The sequence below is a fragment of the Trematomus bernacchii genome, unplaced genomic scaffold (genome assembly GCF_902827165.1).
Source record: "Trematomus bernacchii unplaced genomic scaffold, fTreBer1.1, whole genome shotgun sequence".
NCBI lineage: Eukaryota > Metazoa > Chordata > Actinopteri > Perciformes > Nototheniidae > Trematomus > Trematomus bernacchii.
Genome location: NW_022987513.1, coordinates 3,536,634 through 3,557,981, shown reverse-complemented (window position 1 = coordinate 3,557,981; position 21,348 = coordinate 3,536,634). Strand labels below are relative to the sequence as shown.

At 41.3% G+C, this 21,348-nt stretch overlaps 1 protein-coding gene across 1 annotated transcript in view; it reads left to right on the top strand.

The window, feature by feature from the left end:
• The window catches only part of LOC117499309 (roundabout homolog 2-like), a 92,486-nt gene that overhangs the window by 68,746 nt on the left and 2,392 nt on the right, over positions 1-21,348 (top strand). The window contains exons 15-27 of the mRNA XM_034151649.1: positions 401-632; positions 6,546-6,670; positions 6,767-6,938; positions 8,230-8,406; positions 9,325-9,351; positions 9,513-9,552; positions 11,883-12,007; positions 12,604-12,876; positions 13,576-13,738; positions 14,658-14,915; positions 17,334-17,542; positions 20,467-20,628; positions 20,760-21,014. Of these exons, the coding sequence (XP_034007540.1) occupies positions 401-632; positions 6,546-6,670; positions 6,767-6,938; positions 8,230-8,406; positions 9,325-9,351; positions 9,513-9,552; positions 11,883-12,007; positions 12,604-12,876; positions 13,576-13,738; positions 14,658-14,915; positions 17,334-17,542; positions 20,467-20,628; positions 20,760-21,014 (2,218 nt within the window). The remainder of the gene's footprint in view (positions 1-400; positions 633-6,545; positions 6,671-6,766; positions 6,939-8,229; positions 8,407-9,324; positions 9,352-9,512; positions 9,553-11,882; positions 12,008-12,603; positions 12,877-13,575; positions 13,739-14,657; positions 14,916-17,333; positions 17,543-20,466; positions 20,629-20,759; positions 21,015-21,348) is intronic.

Below are 21,348 nucleotides of genomic sequence, written 5' to 3'. Positions count from 1 at the left end.
GGGTTTACTAAAAGTGGCGCCTACAAAAAACGCTGCAAGAAGCTCAAAACACAACGGAAACGGTGACACTAAAAAGTGTTGGATTATAAAGTTGGCCAAATGTCACTGTGACTGGAAACGTACCTAAAATGTACGTTGAATTGGGTTAATTTAACAATGTGATTACATGATTCCCTCAGATATTATTGCAGATTTGCTATAACCTAGCTCGTTTATGCAGCGCTTTTAGTAAACCCATACGCATGTTTCATCAAGTTGGTGGAGATGTTTCTTCATTTGCGTGTGTTTTTGCACATGTGTTTTTATATTGGCATCGTTTTTTGAAACTGTTCCTCCTATTAGAAGCGTTAGCACCTGTCGGCCACCATCCCCTTCATCCCCCTTTCTCTCCTCCTCTCAGGTGGAGAATCCATCCCAGTTCATTCAAGGCTACCGTGTCCTGTTCCGGCAGACGTCAGGGCTGCCCTCCCCCGGGCCCTGGCAGATACAGGACTTGAAGGTCGCCTCGGAGAGGGACATAACTCTCTCCGCTCTGAAGAAAGGCATCGTGTACGAGATTAAAGTGCGGCCGTACTTCAATGAGTTCCAGGGTGCAGACAGTGAATCCATGACGGCACGCACCATGGAGGAAGGTACGCGACAAATTAATTCACATTTCTGACAAAATAATCGATTTCTCCGCTGACTTTATGCTGCAAGAAATACAAGATTTAGTTACTTGTGCATGAGCAGAAGCTCTTGTGTAAATTGTTCTGCCTACTTCTTTTATATTTAGTTGCCTCTAGTAATGGCTTCATGGCTAGATAGTAACGGATAATGGCATTTCAAGTACATCCGCCCACACGCATGCTGCTGCAGTGCCGTGTCCCCTGAGTGTGGAAGCAGGTCTCCCAGACAGCGCAGTGGGGGTCTGTGACAAGTCTGGGCCTCTGTGGGTGGGTTGGCAGAAGAGGGAGGGCACAAACTGTCTCCTTTGACATACGCTTAGCTCTCTCTCTGCTCCTCTGTGGACCCCCAGCTGCAGGTCTCCACCACACAGTAACCAAACCTGCCTTTGCCAACACATACATGTTTTTTCAATCTACAATTGTGTATAGCCCGACCTACTTGTCACCAAGTGATGCAGTTTACATCAAAAGTAGTGTAAATAGAGTCATAGCTCAATCACTCTGAACAAATACACGGCAGAGATATTTTTTACATTCAATAAGACACTGTGAGAAATTATTATCATGAATAAACGTCCATTGATTTGCTTCAAAGACATAAAAGACAGGCACTCCTTATGACTAAAGAAATGCGATGATGATGAGTTTAATACAGTATCAAAGTAATGCAATGATAGTGTTCTGTATTACCTTGGGTACATTGGAAACAGGAACGGCTGATTGCTGTTATGGCATACCTTTGTTGGCGCCAGTTTCTCTCCCCCACCTGCCTGAAATGCCTCAATTGGACCCCTTTGTTTACTTCAGTAACATACTGTAATGGCATCACCATGTAACACTTGCGCTTCTAATAGCGCTCCAACACATTGTATGAGAGGCTAAAGGGCGGGATATCTCTAAGTGGTTGGCCAACCACAACAGAGCGGGCCAGCTAACCAATCAGAGCAGGCTGCGCTCTGCTTTCAGACAGAGGGTGAAAAGAGGTGCTGCAGCACAGGCAGTATGAGAAAGATAAAGAGCTTTTTGAACATTAAAGCATGGAGACATGTCACAGTAGAGACACAAAATACAACATCAACAGGAAAATGAGCATAAAAGGGCCCCTTTAATAGCATTCCTTCTACAGTATCTTAATGTGCTAGAACATCAGAAAAAAACACAGATACATCCCCATAACCACTGAACAAACTCAATCCAACAATTGGGAGCATGTAAGGTTGAAATTTCATGAAAAAGCTGGCAGTCAACATGAGATTGTATTCTCTCACTACAGTTTCTACGGTAAAAATGACCTTACATACTCACTTCACTCGCATCTGCTGACTGGGCAGTGGGATTTCTTTGTGTGGTTTATTGCATTCATATGCTCCACCAGCTGGACTTTGTGGCATACGGTTTGTGAGAGCGAGTCATGATGAAGCCACTAATGCATCTTCCTCACAGTCAGATGATAAGGATGGTCATGAACGTGGGATACAAAGAGAAATTCACCCCACTGTAGCCCAATTAAAAATAGCCACAAAGGATCACCAGAGGTCTGTAGACTGGGGAGCGTGCACTGGTATCCTGGAAACAAGGAGTTGTGGAAAAAATTGGTTTGATCTACAGATACTCTAGAGCCCGAAATGTGCTGCTCTGCAGAATTATGAGAAAAACCCTCTATCCATCAAAAGCAGATTGGGAAAGTGCCACTGCCTTTGTGAAAACATATCAGAGGGAGTCTTAGGGGACCCGGGGTCAAAACAGCTGGTGTCTCCCACTGCATACGGGGAGAAATTGTGCATTAAGATTAATGTTCCCACATCCCTTCAAAGTTGTTGGCGTGAGCAATTTGGCCAGAAGCAGTGGGCTTTGTCATGTAACCACAGGATCACCAGGCTCATGGAGAATCTAAGGAAATGTTACAGTGTGGTGTGATAAGGTCCCAGGCAGATGTAACTGATAAAAGGAGGCTGCTTGTTGGAGCCTAAGTGAAAGGGCCAAAAGCTGCAGTTTCTCAAAGATAGAAAACAGATGAATCTCTAACCCCCACGAATTGAGCCGGGCGTTGAAGCAAATGTTTGCAGTGGCCAAACGGTGGTACTACACTTCACTGTCAGTCCATGACTTCATTTTGGTCCAAAATGTTCCCATTGACACTCACTGGGAAAGAGACATCTTTATAGCAGCATATTCATTTTTTTAAGGTAATCCTACTCCACAGAACAAACATGTTAATAGCCCACATTTAAATGATTAGGTCCTCAAGGTTGGAAAATGCACTAAAATTTGAATCCAGAGTTTTTTCCCAACCCCATTTACATGATCAGAGGTAGGGCTTAAGAAAATTGCACATACGCAAGTGCAGAAAAAGTGCATTTTCTGTGCAAATCATATTCCGGCTGATAGTTAGGAAACCTTAAGGGCGTGGCCACTTTGAGTGACAAGTCGAGCCGTCAGAGATCACAAGCTGGGCCCGCCTCCACCAACGATCCAACTCTTTGCTCATTTTGGATTAGCCGGGTGTAAGGCTTAGATAGCTCTGCCAAAATGGCCTCTTTGAGCTTTATGGCCCTTCAAAACATATGGGTCATTTGACAGAGACATCCGTATTCTACATGTGTTTACTGTATGTCTGATTATATATACTAATATAAGAACGTGGCATGAGAGTCAGTGAGAGAAGACGAGGCCTGCCTGTTTGGAGCTCCACAATCCAAGGTGATAGAGTTTATGAAGTTCACATGTGTGTTTTATGGGGACAGTTATGTTGACAAAGACATGTTTGCTAATTCATGAATTAATTAGCCTAATTGGTGAACTAATTTGCATAACAGGTTATGTTTACCACTTTAAACCCTGCATAGCAGGACATTAAGCAGCTTAAGTGCCTTTTGTTTAATTGCACAGCTGTGAGTAACAACTGGAATGTTCCCTCCGACATTGGCAGCAGTAATTGCTTTAAATGACTCTGTTCATCAGTCTTAATATCAGTATTAGTCTATTTTTGACCATTTATTGTAATGTTATCCTGAGTCATTCCTTGTACTGTAGCCATTATTCATCCTCTGGGATTGTTCTCGTACATAACGGAAATTGCAGAACTACACTTAATGGTTCCTGTCTTCTACTAATGTAAACCTTTGACTGACGGGGCAGGCTCCATACGGTTGCTAAAACAGAATTACTTAAATGACATGTAGTCGTTCCATAGCACTGACATTAGCCAGTACAATATATATAAGATTTCATCCTTTGGCAGTATTTTATTCTGGTTATAGCTATTCTTTGATGCACATGCGCTAGTGCAAAGGTTGAACAGCAGAACAGATTTTCATCTATGCTTATCATTTGTCTTGATTTGATTTTCTGAAAAAAATAGCACAAACTGTTCCTGGCTACGGTTTTGTCAAACTTGAGCGTGCTCCAACACTAGTGGCTGTTTGTGCTCTATTGGGTGTTTTTAATTGTTTGTTTTCCCTTCAATAGATTTGTGATTATGATTTGATTTTGTGAAATTTCGCCGACAAGGAGATGGATTGCCTTAGAAAATTATGAGCCAGAGAGCCTTGCTGAAAGTCTGGTTTTTATCAGAATGGTTGGCAATCCAAATAATCACTTATGGTTTACTTCCTTCCACGACTGTCCGCCTGCATTTATACAAGTTGATGTTCGGCAAAGATCATTTGTATCCATGGCAGATGGATTCTCAGAATAAATACATCATAAGTATAGGAGTTTCATATTTAGTTGTTTTGCTTTCTGAACAGTACCATCATCACTTTATAGTGACAGTATATCTGCGCAAGTCAGTTTAACAGTAATTGCTTCAGAAAGTCAATACAGTCCTAACGGCTGAATATATATATCCTCAAACTGGGTTGAGTCAATTTGTTAAATGCAATAGAAATAAAGTGCCTCTCATATGGCAGATTAAATCCCTTTGTACTGCCAGGCTGTCAAATATTTTGCCGACATGCCATATCTGTTTAGAGTCTCTCTTTTAAGCACAAGTTATATCATTCAGGGAGGTTTTTTCATCTTATTCTTTAAAAAAAAACGTTTTTATTGTTTTGCCATCATTTTTCAACATAACTAGATGTTGAGAGCTTTCCAGCTGTGAGAAGAAGTGCAGGGTTTCTTATACTAACATGGCCTGGCTTTATTTATCTGATATACCAATCAATCCTCACTGAGACACTGTGCGTTGCATTGCTCTCCAACCATTAACAGAAATAATCACCCATTTGGAAAAGTCACAGTAACCAAGTTGCTCTATGACCATGTGGCAAACAAGGTGATCCCTTTATGTGTACCTGCTTTGTCTTTTGGGGCATTCACCCTCTTGCTTACATGTATCCACTGCAGATAGTATTCTCTTTTTTTCCCCAGTCTTCAGAGTAGATATTTCATCCACTCGGTCAGAACATAATGATAGTTTTAATGGAAATCACGAGAAACCCAGAGCGGTTGTGTAGTCCATTCAGAGAGAGATGATGATGATGATGATTTGCTCAGTTGCGTGGACATGGTGTTTGCCTCCCGCTGCCTGGAGTCTCATCAAATCACCAATCTGCCTAGACAGGTTATCAGGCCAGTTTGGTACGTACAAAACAAAATGACCCATTAAAGAGTGAGTTTGGCACTGCGAGGCATGGTGCTACATTTCTGTTGACAAGCCATCTCAGAGTCCTCATTATAGGACATGGAGACCGACCATATTCATTTAAATAAGATGTGCAAAATTGAATACAGCTGCTTTGAATTAGTTTAAACGTGGTCATAATGGTTGTAGTACATTATAGAGTGATGTTAGCTACTCATGTAGGGCCTTTTTTCCTTAGACGAGGAAATTCCACTCATATGTAAACTTGTGGGGGTGCTTGGATTTATCACTCTATGTGCAATAAGTAAAGTTCAATTTGGACCTTAATGCTTGTTGTGTATAACTTTTGCAATAAGTAAAGTTCAATTTGGACCTTAATGCTTGTTGTGTATAACTTTTGATGCGAGCAAGATGATAGGCTATTAAATTCAGTATAATAAAAGAATGTCAAATACTTTTTGATGTCCCAATGTATCGCCGGAAAAGAAAGATTCTATTATCAAGATATGAAATTCAAGTGCCCTGGTAGTCATCTGCCAATGTTGGTTTCAAAAATAGTTTGGTATGAATATGAGTTGAGTTTGTGGGTGAGACAAATCCTTTTTTGATATGATAAAACTAGAATGGAAGGCCAACGGTGCATTCACGTGTTCCTCAGATTGTCCCATATCCGAATTTGAAAGTCATTTTTCCACTTTGGCGTGTCCATGAGCTTTAAATTGACAAAGAAAAAGGGTTGTTGTTTCGACTTAAGGGGGCATTCACATGGATTTTTTCATCAATGCAGCAAAAATGGCCTACAGAATGAAAATGTAACATCATGATTGTGTCTACCCCTTGATTTGGATCTCCAAATGCGTTAAATGGGTTCTTCTTTGCCAAAATTACTCACTTCTACCAAGTTTTAAGAAAACAAAAAAAGTGTTTTTTCTTAATTCATGTTTTATACATGCTTTTATGTTAAAAAAGCTCTTTATTTTTCTCATACTGCCTGTGCTGCAGAACCACTTTCACCCTCTGTCTGAAACCAGAGATCAGTCAATCAATGACCTGTGACTGAAAGTGTAACATCATGAGTGTGTCTACCCCTTGATTTGCATCTCCACCAAAATGAAATGGGTTCTTCTTGGCCCAAATGACTCACTTCTACCAAAGTTCAAGAAAAAAGGACAAGTGTTAATCCGACTGACAGACCAACAAACCAAGCTGGAAACATAACATCCTACTTTTATTCTCTCTACTGATGTATTTGGTTTGTTTCTTAAATCGTTTCACCCCTCTTTTCCCACCAGCACCTGGTGCGCCTCCGCAGCTAGTGACAGTGTTGACAGTCGGGAGCCACAATAGCACGTCCATCAGCGTGTCATGGGACCCTCCTCCCTCCGACGAGCAGAACGGCATCATCCAGGAGTACAAGGTAGGATCAAACTGCACCTGATACCAAACTGAATATTTTAGTCTTGTGCTCTACGACGTTACAATGAATTCTGTCTGCCGTGTCTGTCTTTGTCAGATCTGGTGTCTGGCCAACGAAACCCGCTTTCATGTCAATAAGTCTGTGGACGCAACCATCCGTTCAGTGGTGGTTGGGGGGCTGCAGAGCGGAGTACAGTACCATGTGGAGGTGGCTGCCGGCACCAGCGCAGGGGTGGGGGTCAAGAGCAAACCCCAGCTCATCATCTTGGGTAATCCACTCACTCACACACATGCACCAAACCTGGAGTCAAATGAAATGACCTCCTAATATGGGACCGGGGTCTCCATCACAGACTGTGGGGGGGGGTCTGGGAAAATGATTTAGCAATTTATTGCACATGAAGAAAGAAGATTGCGCTTTACAACGCACACGTCTTCGGAGAAATCAATCGCAGTTCATTAAGTGTAGTGTCTGGTAACACTGTGCCAAGTACTGTTAGCCATATCAATAATCTTCTTCAATATGTGGGCAGCTGGTGCTAACAAAGGAGACAGTGTTTTTGTTGGAGCTTATCAGCCTATCACATCTTATAAAATACCTAAAGGATGCCCGGAGTATATAAGCCAAGAATCAATATCAGACTCCGCGGCCAGATGCTCTTCAACTGTGACTTTTGACTGATATATAATAACACCCTTAACGCACAGAGAAAGGGAAATATACAGGCCGATGGACTCAGGCTTAATGACGGGAGGGTGGGAAGGGCGGGGGGGGGGTTCCTGCTGGAGACTGTGAATCTAATTTCACAGCACAGTAGCCGCAACAGGAAAATCAAACTCTGTCAGAGCTGCTCTGTCAATCTCGTGTCTTGCAGCTCAAGTTGATAAGTGCACTGCTGAATTGATTTACTCTACTACATATTGGATGCACTGATGCTGTTTCCATTGTGTTTTCTTTTCCCTTTTGCTTTAACCCCTGCGTGTTTGTGTTTTTTTCTATCCTCTTTTAGTTCTAGTTTCATGCGTTTTTAATATACAGTAGACTCATAATTGGCCCCGGAACAATGCTTATTTTGCTTTTATTGAATGTATAATTTCCTGAAGTGAGTTTCCTGGTGAGTTAGCCAAAACACAGAACCCATTCACGCAGTGAGACTAACAATACTGGTAGTTGTGTTGTTGTTATTTTTTCATTTTCCTCCGCTATCAGATATTTATCCTTTTTTGTTCACATGTCAGGCATGTTTTGGACCACAGTGGAAATGAAATTGATTTTATATTCATCCCAAATTATTTTCACGCACAGCAGCTTGGATTATAATGATTTGTTCATTTGTCTCTCCTGTCTGTGTGTGTGTGTGTGTGTGTGTGTGTGTGTGTGTGTGTGTGTGTGTGTGTGTGTGTGTGTGTGTGTGTGTGTGTGTGTGTGTGTGTGTGTGTGTGTGTGTGTGTGTGTGGTGTGTGTGTGTGTGTGTGTGTGTGTGTGTGTGTGTGTGTGTGTGTGTGTGTGTGTGTGTGTGTGTGTGTGTGTGTGTGTGTGTGTGTGTGCTGTGCCCCCAGGTGGAGAACTGAGGGACGTTATGACGGGATCGGAGGGCAACAATAGCATCTCAGACGTGGTGAAGCAGCCGGCCTTCATCGCCGGTTTGGGGGGGGCCTGCTGGATCGTCCTCATGGGCTTCAGCGCCTGGCTGTACTGGAGGAGGAAGAAGAGGAAGGGACTCAGCAACTATGCAGGTAAGAAAAAGAAAAAAATCTGTTTACGTTGTTCTGCACCAACACAGAATCTCCCAATTGGCTGATGTCATCCCTTATTTGAGTTGGCTAAAATGGAGAACAATGGGGAATATATTCAGCACAGATAGAGAAAAAGGCCCTATTTACTTTAATTCACTGCGCAGTGATGTGCATCAACTCTGAGTTCCATCAGCAGCGCACCGCCACAGCCTAATACATTCATGCGAGATAAGTAATTTAACATCCCCTTCCATTACTAGACCATGGCTGGTGTTGTTTGCACATTAACACGAGGCACGTCTGGGTTTACGTATGGGATAATATTTTATCCCTCCGTGAGTCAAGCATATAGCGGTGAGCTATTATCATAATGTGTATTGCAGTGAGTCAGGGATGGAGCGCAGTGGTTTCTGAATTCAATAGGGATTTACATGATTGAGTGCTGCTTTTCTGATCCTTTCTTTCACAGTTTAAAACCAAAACACCACTTTTTTAGGGGGAAATATAGCAATCTATGTACAGGAATGGTTAGGATGTAACATATCCTAAGATATCATTTATATAATATTTTTTTAACATTATTCACTTTTATTTTTACAGCTTTTTAAGACATCTGTCATGCTACATTTTGTATTTATGAAGAAAGAAAAAAATGGTGTTGATGCCTGAGGGCAAAAGGGGTCAAATGTCTCGCCCTCATTTCACCTTTATCCCTCAAGGTAAATCAGCATAATTCATAAAAGGCTGGAATGTGTAAATATAATCTATGCTGACATACTGTCAGTGATAAATTACCAAGCAAAGCAAAAAGTGAAAGAACTGCTCCTGCTTTAATGAGTGTTTTTGAGCATGTTAATATGGCTGCTTTTTTCTTCTATATCATTTTTGACACTTTATTCTTCTCTTTTGAATTCACAGTTCAGTCCTTCACCTTCACTCGTGCAGGTATGTCTTTACATTGTGCAAAATAACATGGCAGTAATTACGCCTTTTCCACATTCTTGACAGCAGTAATGTATCAGTCATTCAAATTGATGGCAGGGCTGTACATTTTTTGATGAAATAATTGAAGTGATTTTTCTCTCCTCCCCTTTTCCCCCTTAAAGTCACATTCCAAAGAGACAGAGGCCTCATCAGAAATGGAAGGTAAGAATCCAAATGAACTTTTAAAACGAAGAAACCTCACAGTGAGAGCTGTCCATGTGACATTTCACCGCCATAATGCTCGGCCTATTGTAATGAAGACTTTTTTCACGTTGAAGCAAATTAGCATACAGGCTCCAATATCCCCGCTGTTACTCGTTTCAGAGTACGATTTGCCCTGACGTACGCTTGATGAAATCATTAATCACTCCTTCGAGGTGAACGCTTCCAATTAATGCAGGTGAGGGTTGTGTTCGCTGGCTCTCTGTCAGTTCAACAGAGGTTGTTGGCAGAGCGAGGGGTCGTTGAAGGGTGTGCTGATAAATGTGTTATAATGGCATAATAGTACAATGTGTTGGGTCGTGTGTGGGCATGGCGCAACAAAGGGAGCCTGAGAAGGCTCTGTCCCCCCAGGGTCGGTGCTTGGTCCTCTGAGGAAATGACAGGAGGTTGGTGTCTGAGGAGTGGAGACGGAGTGTGGTGATGGAGCAGGTCCCTGAGGTAGGAGGGGGCCTGGAGATGGAGGGCTTTGTAGGTAAGGAGGAGGATCTTGAAATGGATGCCTTGTGGAAGAGGGAGCCAGTGGAGGTTCTGCAGGACAGGGGTGATGTGGTCATGGGAGCGGGTGAGGAGACGTGCGGAGGAGTTTGGATGGTGTACCACAGAGGATGCATTAGCAATAGTCTATTCTGGATTAAATGAAGGCATGGATGAGGGAATATACTTTTGAGGTGGAAGAAGGCAGTTTTGGTGATGTGCTTGATATGGTTTTCAAAGGAGGAGTCACTGTCGAAAATGACTCTGAGGTTGTAGATATTAGAGGGGAAGGAGAGAGAATGGAATTGTCAATGGTGAGGGAGAGATCGTTATTGTTTTTGGAAACAATAACGTATGTAACTAAGTACATTAACTGAAGGACTTTACTTAAGTACCATTTTTAGGTACTTGTACTTTACTTAAGTATTTCAATGTTATGCTACTTTATGCATAAGGGAAATAATGTTTGTCGACAGCAGTAAAATGCAACAATATTAAAATGTCATATATATATAAATATAATTACACATAAAGGCAATGCACAATGATGACTTTTACTCTTTATATTTTAAGTACATTTAGCTGACAATACTTTAACTTAAGAAATATTTGTGCATGCAGGACTCTTACTTGTAATGAAGTGGTTGGACAATAATGTATGGGTACTTTAACTCAAGTAAAGCATCTGAATACTTCTTCCACCTCTGCTTTGAGAGTCCACACAGCAGCCAAGAGAATGATAACAAAAATGCCAGAAGTAAACCTTGCCTTTGTATTTGTTAGTATCAAAGTGTACAGGAGAACAATTGCTTTGCAGGAAGGGAAAGAGTGAAGGTCCTCTGCTTTTTCTTTTCCCTCCTTTTGCCTCTTTTCCTTTTGTCACACCTTAACAGGCAGATAAGCCCAGAGCTAGAACAAATGTAGCAAATAATGGACTAAAAATAAACACTTTCTCTCCCCGTTTGTTTGCGTGCTTCTCCACATACGTGTTAGTGTTGGCACGTGTTCTTCAAAGCAAATGTATGTAAACGCTTGCGTATTCTAAAATGGAAATTATTGATGTAATTGTTTGAACACCTTTAAGCCATCACCAAGTCAGCTATGAAACAATTCCCTTGGCATTTGGCGAATCAACCCCGGTGGAAAAATTCACTGTGTAGCTGCACATTAAACAAACATATGCGGACAGGGTGTATGTGAGTGTTTTGCCGTTTTTGCAGCAGCTGATAAGAAGTGGTTGTAAATTGCCTCTTTTTTTCCTCCTCCTCCTCTTCTTTCTCCCTAAATTGCCGCCCACAACTTTTCTACCTTGAAGTCAAAGCCTGCATTCATGCTCGTTGTATTTCACTAAGACAAAATGACACGGTAGCTTTCCTAAACCACCTAATGGGCTTTTGCTGTCTCTGTTGCTATGGAGACGGTGCACCACTGTAGCCGATCTGCCAGAGGCTGTCCATGATTCTCAATTTAAAATGTAAATTTCTGTTGTGCTAAGGCTCTAAAGTGGATTTAGTGTGTATTTAGGCCTGCCTTGTTTCTCCGGGGAGAGTTAGGAGTGCTGGAGTTAAGGGGTGAAAGAAGTCTGATTTATAGACTTGCCATTTTATGTCTCTCTGTTGTTTATTGTCGCCTCTTCGCCCAGGCTACTCCACAGGCGAGAATATGCTGAATGAGTTTTCACATCAATTTGTTGTTGATGCAGCAGGAAGAAAATGAGCCGTACTGTTACGATGGAGGCTGGATATTTAACTACGTCTTCTTGTCTTTGTCTCTTCCCAACAAACATAATCTCACAGCCGACCAGGGCTGCTGAAAGCGGGGGACCAAGGCCTCCCCTGGTTGGCTGACTCCTGGCCCTCCACTAGCCTCCCAGCTAACGGCTTAGGGAGTCCCAAGGGCGGAAGCAACTTTGGCCGAGGAGGTAAGAAACCAGTAAACAGGCTGTGGGTGTTGGGAAAATACGGTTCTAGCAATGCCTGGTCAGACAGTTTTGATGCTCATCCGTTGGGAAGCGCAGTGACAGGACATCACAAACACACAAACACACACACGCAAATTAAAAAACAGCCTCTGAGGGCTATATTTCACTAATTAGCTATGACAAGGGTGATATTTCGCCGTGTTTCTCACAAACCCTCCCTTTTTTTTTTCCTTCTGGTTTTATGGGATCGAAGTGCTTATCATGTATTTGCATGTCCTCTCAGCTCATTGGAACCCCGCTGAGCTGCAGGCTTTTTGTTTGTGGGAGAGTAGAGCTGAAGGTTAGCGCTGTTTGAATACCACTCTGGTGTACGCTCCCACCGGGCCCCCACAGCGCGTTGCATGCTAATTGTGCTAGTAGATAATCACTTTCATTTATATCAAGTCCATTTGAGATCTGTATTTAACTAATACCGAGTGCCAGAGCAGCAGGAAGCGCTAATGACCTTAAAGATCGTTAACTTCGTGTCAACTTATCTCTCCATGATCCCCTCTTCTCCCCCATCCTCGCTCTGTCGCTCTCCTCTTTTGTCTCAGATGTTTTACCATCCGCCGCCGTGGAGAAGACTGGCACCATGCTGTCTGATGGTGCCATCTATAGCAGTATTGACTTCATGGGGAAGGCAGGGTACAGCAGCCCGGCGCGAGGCATCCAGCCCACCCCCTACGCCACCACTCAGATACTCCAGTCCAACAGCTTCCACGAGCTGGCTGTGGACCGACCTGATCCCCGCTGGAAGGCTTCTCTCCAAGCCCAGCAGGAAATGGCAAACCTCGGCTACTCGCTGACTGACAGGCGCCCTGGCAATGGTATGTTGAAGTTCAGTTTTAGTTTGTTCATGCTGTGATGTTTTCACTCTTGTGTATGCAACTTGGGACTCAGTAAAATAACAGCAAGGGGGTTTGTATTCTATGACTTTAAGGGAGTTGGCAAAGGAAACCAGAGAAAGAGCAAAATGAAAAAGGAGGGAATTTATGTACATATTCACAGCAATGGACCCCCTAGGATAATGTTCCTTAATTACCCTTCTGTCTTCATCACAATTCTACCCCAGGAGCTCATCTAGCCCAGAAATGTCACCCAATCATGACGCATTTCTCTGGGTTAACTTGATTAGCGATGGCGGAAAAATCCCTCAGTGTTCCGAGTTTTTTCATGCAGTGTATATACATTAAGGGAAAACATTTTTTGTTGTAGCTACGCACAATAGCCTGTGTGCTCAGCTAAATGTCAGGCTTACCGCAGATAAAGTAGAGCGAATGGGGAAGCGACTTAAAAGTGGTTTGCCGCAGGTTTTCGTGGCTCTTTAAGGAAATGTCAACATTTAGAAAAAGTCCTAATGCGCTGTCAACACACAAAAAAAAAGAAGAAATAATGAACACTGGCTGCGAGACAGGATTGAGAAAGTTCAGATAAAAGATAGCTTTCAAGGTATGTGTTTGTGATTTCAGTGTGTACAGGGATTTCTTCGCAATGTGTAGACCTACTCTTCACTTACCTCCCCCCAGGTGCAAAGGTCGGGAAAAAAAAGAAGGTGAAGGGTGGGACAAAGGCCTCTAAATCAAATGGGACGTGCTGGGCGAACATGCCCCTGCCTCCACCACCCATGCACCCCCTCCCTGGTACCGAGGTTGACCTTGAGCGCTACCCCCAGGATAACCACGGAGGAGGGTAAGATACATTCATATCTCATCAATCTCTGCCCCTAGAACGGATGCACACAAACACGAAAAAAAACACGTTGAAGGAAGAAACACATGCAAGTACAGAGGTCACAGTATCCTGCACCTGTGGCATGTGTGTGTGTGTGTGTGTGTGTGTGTGTGTGTGTGTGTGTGTGTGTGTGTGTGTGTGTGTGTGTGTGTGTGTGTGTGTGTGTGTGTGTGTGTGTGTTCCATAGTTCACACAATGGTGAAATAGACCAATAGCTGCCTATTTTCCTGATAATGAAAACCCCCAAATAATGCTTTTTCCTTTCCTATAGTGTGTTATCTAGGTTTGAGTGCATGTAAATGGTCTGCAAAGTCTACAATCCCAAAGTTCTCTCCTACACATCCCCCTGCCTGATACACCTCGATTAGACTCCTTTGATTACTTCCGGGACATAATGACATCACTACTGTATGTAACACTAACCTTCTATTGGCTAGCGCTCTAACACATTGTACGTGATAGGCTAAGAGGCGTGACATCTCTCAGCTGTTGACCCATCACAAGAGATACATCGATAGATCTGAAAACTATCAGTTGATTAATCAAAAATGAAAAGAAAAGTTAGTTGCAGCCCTTAAACTTAGCTGTTTTTGTATTTAACTTTCCAATGGGAGAGAACCTGATTTTGATCATTTGCATCTGTTTTTTAGACATACATTTAAAGATTATTAGGGAATGTATTTAAAACAAACATGTGACTTCAGACATTTGGTCCAACTCTCAAGAAAAGTCATTTTTTCTTCAAGTCTAGTCATCATTTTGGCAATTTACTCTTAAATCTTGAAATATTTCCCGTCCTGTTCGACAATATGCAATCAGCTGTTCAACAAAGTCAACGATGATTATTGACACATAACACATTTCTTCTACATGCCAGATATGACAGCAACAGTTGGGCCCCTCCAATGTCTGTCCAGACCTTCCGCCACCAGGGTTTGGACAACGAGGAGGAGGATGACATAGGTCCCACCCCCCCGCTGAGAGGAAGATCTTCCTCGCCAGCGACAGCTTCCTTCAGCCAACCCTCGTCTTCCTCTCTCAGCTCTACCCACCACGACGAAATGCAATCCATTTTGCAGGCCCATCTGGATGAGCTGACCAGAGCTTACCAATACGAGGTGGCCAAGCAGTCATGGTAAGGAACCTTTAGAACCAAAAGCTAACTACATTTTGAGCCAATGGCATTACATTTAATTTAGCTGTCGCTTTTATCCAAAGAAAACAAAGCAATAACCCTGCTACTACATTATACATCAATACATCAATCAATTAAAACTGTATTTAAATATTACGTTTTGTGACGTTTTAGAATAAAATACAGCTTAAAAGACCACTACATGTACAGTATGGCAGCCATTCCATTCCAGTGTTTGTAGAATTCCAACACAGAAATGTTTTCAGTAGTTTATAGAAACTGATAATGCTGCAGTGGTCTCTTATTATTTTCCAAAGCTGTAAATACATATTTATATAAACACAAGTTGAAGTCAAAATGTGTCCATCTAGGCACACAGGATGTGTATTGGCACAGGAAGATATATATATTTTTTTTCTTATGATAATACTTATTATAATTTGTATGATTATTATTAGCTATCAATAAGCCAAACCTTTCTAAGTCCTACTTACAGAAGAGAGATTTTTTTTTGTCAAGAAGTCGGAACAGGTGGGTTTTTAGTCAGTATTAGATTATGTTTCTTTGTTTAACCTGTTACGCACCGCCCCCCCGGTACCGGGCGGATAAACACGTCATTTGCAGGAAACAACGTCTAAGGAATCTTAATATTTAATAAACTATGAATGTTTTATATCCATGTAACGGGAAGAAACTCAGCTAACTGATCTTTTTAATTTTTTTTTTCAAAAAAAACCCACAATGCTAACACTCAGCCTCTGAATTACCCACGAGCGAAAAAATGTAACCTAAAACTGCATCTAAACTCACTCATAACTCCCTTATTACTTATCCTAGATGCACAGCCAACCCCTCGATTAGCATCTCCTGGAGACACAGAATCGTTTGGTGCCCACCTCAACACTCAGTGATAAACATTTGCTACGCTATAAACGAAAGCGTACATCAGAACATGTGGAGCTAGGTAGCTAGAAACGCTAACATGGTTTACCTTGGTCAAAACTGGTCTTCAATGGCATTAAAACGATAAAAAACGATGCTGCAGTTAATCCATAGGTTAATCCAATGTGTCTGTGTCCTCTTTGAAATGATTTCTGATAATCCATAAGCAATAAAACTGATTTTTCGTTTCCAAATGTCAGAGCGAGAGATAGCTTCACTCTGGTGCAAACCTGCATGCGGGAAGCCCCCACCGTTTGGTTTCACAACGAGTGTGTGTGGGGGCCTCCCCCTTCGATTCTATTGGCTCTAACGGTCAGAAAGAGGTGTCAACCATCAAAATCGACCAAGGGGGGGCCAGAGATATGGAAAAAAACATTTTCACCCAAATCACCTCTCTAAAAAGGTCAAATGTCACTTGTTTTGCAGCAATCTTGATACAGGGTACTTATTATATGTTGTACTTTGGATTCCTAAAGCTTTTAGTCTACTAACCCATCATCCAAGGGTAGTTTCCACTATAAGTAAAAAATAATTTTTGGACGGACACTATAATTTACAGTTTTTTACTATGTAAAATCTGAATTTTCTTTAAAATAAAAAACATCTATATTGATTCTGACACTTCTACATCCAACTCACAGATGTAACCTTGCTTTGATAAAAGAAATTATTCATATAACCCTTTTAGAAGTTAAGTTGTAGTCATTTGTTTTGGGCATGTCATTTTCAAGCCTGAAACATGAAAAACAGGCTTGGTGCTTAACAGGTTAAGATAAAGACCCTTTTTGTGACTCTTAGATCATTTGAAAACGTAATGTGTGTATCCATCTGAATAACGTTCAAATACATTTGCTCTGCACAGTAGGAGATATACCTGTAATTGTATTCATTGTATGCTGTAAGTTTGAGTTTTGCATATCAATAGCCGATGTTTGAGCGTCTTACAATACTGTTATTAACATGTGTCAGTCCCGATCCTGCGCTCCATGTTTCTTGCGGGCGATAAACACAGCTCTGCATTGATTGCACCTTTTGATGGAACATTGGAAAACTTGACAAGTCAGGGGCGACACGTGTTGGAGGGTAATGACTGGGTTTAGTCTAACATACTGCTCTGACATCAGTAAATAGAGTTGGTAATTATGCATGCATCTCCTCTATGGCGGGATGTGAGCCATCATGGAGGACAGCTGTGGGGGAGATAAGAGGCATGTTGGTGACAGCCTTGCCCATCCTGATATCCTACATCCAGCCCAATTACAACTGCATTGTGTGAGCAACACACACCGGAACAGAGAAACTAATCAGTGGAATCACTTCAGGCATTCATAGTCTGCACATTGCATCTTTACTATTCTGAATATGCACTAATTTTGCGTTATGTAACCTGTTTTAGAGTATTTACCTGACATTCATTGCTTTTTTTAAATGTATTTTGTGTCCATTAATACACAGTATTTCCCCACAATTAATTAGGCACATGAAGGGCAGTCCAAACGTGTCCACCACCCCCGTCCCTCCGATGGACTTCATGTCCAGCACACTGGGCTCAGATCTGGGAGCGACTCTACTTTCTGAAGAAGACGAGGATATGGAGGAGGAGGAAAGATATGCTATGGTGTCAAAGAATTTGTGTGGCTTTGAGTACACTCCTGGTCACAGCGTGGATCATCTTGACGGCTCAGGTATGTTTGCATGTGGAAGAAGGAATTTGACTGAAGTTATTGCTTTTCAAATTAGTTCAAGTACCTTGCTCCAACACCACATCATTTCTGCTGCACAACATATGATGCAACATTGAGAAATGTTTCCAATGCAGCAGTAGATTATATAAATAATATGATAATCAAAACATGAAGGAGCAAACATAGGGATATGGGCATGTGTAACCATATGTTATGTATAAATACATGACAATACATACATTTCACTATGAACTTCTGAATGTTTAAAGTATGAAAAGTGGATGATATAAGTATGACTACAAGTAGATTTGTACCACATAGTTGACAAAGGAAGTTATATTGATACAACACCTTACCAAACTATTGAAAAATCACAGTGAGTCTGGGGGTCCGGAGGGTCCAAGGGCCAAATCATCGCAACATGCGGATTTAATTTATGGCTGTATTTTGATGTATTGTTATTAAAAGGACACATTGCTATCTATCCAAGGGTGTCACTAATAAAATCTGCACCTCATCACTTGTATTAAGTTGTAGATACTGAGTACACATATTTGAAAATATAATTTATCCTTTTTTCAACTAGGTCTATAAATAACATTTATTTTGTGGTTTATTTCATGATCATTTTCTGGATTCATGGATAGGTTGTTTGGTCAATATATTGTCAGAAAATAGTGAAAACATGGTCCCCAATTCAAAGGTGAGGTCTTTAGAATATCTTGTTCTTTAGACCAAAATTCATAGATATTCCGGTAAATATGATATAAAACAGAGAAGAGCAGGAAATCTCCACTTGAGAGGATGAATACAGCATTTTTTTTACTTAATGCATTAAGATAACACTTTAACCATTAATGGATTAAGGAAATAGTTGATGACTTTTCTTCCGTCAATAAACAAATCCATAAGTCAAGTAAGTGTTGCAGCCCTAATGACTCTAATGCTATTCCTAACAAAGCCTTTTAGCTGCCATGCACAGGTATTCCCGGCAATAAAATATTGCAAAAAGACATGGATTTGAATGTTCAAAAATATTTTCCAGTGTATTGCAGAATTGTCCAATATCAACCCTCTTGTCTGCCAATAGGGTTTGGACCGCTGGGGCAGCAAACACTGTGCAGTCTGTTGGCCGGCTGAACTATCACCTACAGACACATTGCATAGTACAAAGACCAAGGCACACAATGGACCATTAAACTGCATATACAAGCCCCCACTGACACTTGTCTAGGGGTTGTTATTAGGGATAATACATAACAGATCAGGAGTGTGTTTATGTAGACAGCAGCCACAGTGATTGACACTAACAGGTTATATAGAAAAGTTGGTAAAATAGGAAAAAGTTTTCTAGGCTTAATAATTATTCACACTTCCTATCTTAATCATATACCCTTTTCCTCTGTAAGTTGTCTTTGTCAAAGAGATATTCAGACAGTCTGTGAACAGTTGCTTGAAGCCATTCTTGCATAGACATCAAAAGCAAAACATAGAATATGTTAGTGCTCTTCTTGAAATAAAAAAGCCCACGTCTAACATTTAAGATTTGATGCATTTATAAATAGGGTTCTGTCTGAAAGTGTTTCTTTAGAGAGAAACTTGAAGGCTTTTCCCACAGGGACAGAAGTGTACCATTTTTAGACTCCATTGTTTGATGGGTTAAGAGATTGACTTGTGCATAGAGAATATGTGTTTTCAATACTTTTAATAACCCGTTGCGGGGCATAATACAGGTCACACAAACATTAGCAATGCAAACATTTATTGTGTCATGTTTAACTGTCAAGGCAGAGAAAATAGCTTCAGTCCAGTGAAACAAATCAGGAACAAAGCTGGTGCGTTGGCAGTATTTCCACAGGGGATGCCATTAAGCAGTTGTGCATTTATTCTTTTAATAGCATGTTAATAAAAACGTATTTCCATGATGTCTGATTTAAATTGCTGTTGTATGGAACTTAGTACAACGGGCTGCTTTAATGCTGCAACAAAGATAAAAGTTCTTCAAACCCTCTGATTAAAGCATTAACTTATTTTCTAACTAAATATGCAACTAGTTTGAAGAAGTTAATTCTACATAGCGTGCAATTGAAGTGCTGTGAATCTTCTTTTAAAACATTACCATATGTATGTAAACAAGTTTGGCACAATATCTAGGAAAGAATCTGATTTCTTTCTTTCTCCTCCTTTTTTTCCAATTTCGAAACCACTAGTGGATTGCTTTGTACATCCACATTACTCTTTGGTGTCTAGCTCAATCCACTGGGTGTGAACCAAATATGTGTTCAGGCACACTTAGCCAAATATTAATCAAAGGCGACGTATGATGAAAAACTCACATTTGAAGTGCTTACACTTATTGGTTTGTATACACAAACATTTGTTTATCTAGAGTGCCTACCAACCCATTAACTGAGAAATAAGACTAGCAACAAAGAATCTGCATATTTTTTATGCAAATTAAGTATTAAGTATGAAACCTAAATATAGCACAATATGTCCCCTTTAACTCCCTCTCTGAAGGTAAAGCTAGCAGAAGTCATGCTTAGGCAAATCTTCATTAAAGGAGACGTTTTATTAAAGACTAAGTGATTACATTTATTTGTTTGTGTACAAATACTTGTGTACTTGACGCGCCTATCAACCCACAAACTGAGAAATAAGACAAGCAACAAAGGAACCGAAGGTTTTTTTGCCAGCCAATCAGAGAAAAACTACTTTTTTTGTAGTGCATCTTAAAGAGACAGGCACTTAAACTGAGTGTTTAAGACAGAGGGTGAATAATGGTATATTCAGACGGACAGAATGAGAAAAATAAAGTGTTTTTGAACAATATAGCATACAAAATTGTTCTATTAGAAACCCCAAATACAAGTCTGACATTTGAAAATGTGCTTAATATGTCCCCTTTAACTCCCTCTGTGTAGGTCAAAGCTCTCAGAAGTGTCGCTCTGACAGCTCCGGCTCAGCAGACCCCGGCGCACAGAGCACTCACAGCCTCGGCCACAAGAGGGCAACGTTGACTGGCCTCAAACCACAGACTGGCAAGGTTGGGACTCTGCCAAGACGAAGAGACACCAACAAAGACGGTGAGTTGAGTCTTTTGCACTCTCAGCCAATGTTTGCCAGAGTATCCTCCGTTGTAGTTAATCCAGCGAGGAGTGCTTCTATCATGATGTCTCATTTGTGTACTTTGCCAAATCTACCATCCACTCCACAGCCCACACACCGGCCGCAAATTCCCTGCACAGTGTGGGTTCCCGCATGCACAGCTCGTGGGCAGCTGCGGCCTCAGACCCCTCTGAGGAGTGCATGGTGACCGTGTCGACGCTAGAGCGGCAGCATATGGCTTCCTGGAGCGGCACAACAACATCCAACAGGGCCACCCTGAGTAGGGGCTCCCACAAGAGACCTGGCACAGATCCCTCCCACAACGGGCATCCGTCCACCAACAGCACAGAGAAAAGGGAACACTGTAGGTGTTAGTCCTCCGTGAGGATGTGTTTTTGTGTACAAATTACACATGATGATTGTTTTCAATATGCTTAATTTAATCAGGAAGTCACAAAATATAAAACAATAACAGAATGCATATGAATAGACAACAGCTTAACACCATGCTTACAAATAAATGCTTTCTGAAACATCTTGTGCGTAGGTCTTGAAAGGAAATAAAAATACAAGCTTATTATTACAAACAGTGACACCTAAAACTAATAAAACAACCCATGTTTTAATTACCTTATCGTTATCTCCAGTTTTAGTCTACTCTAGTAATTACTTCTCAGAAAAGAATGTTTTTAATATAA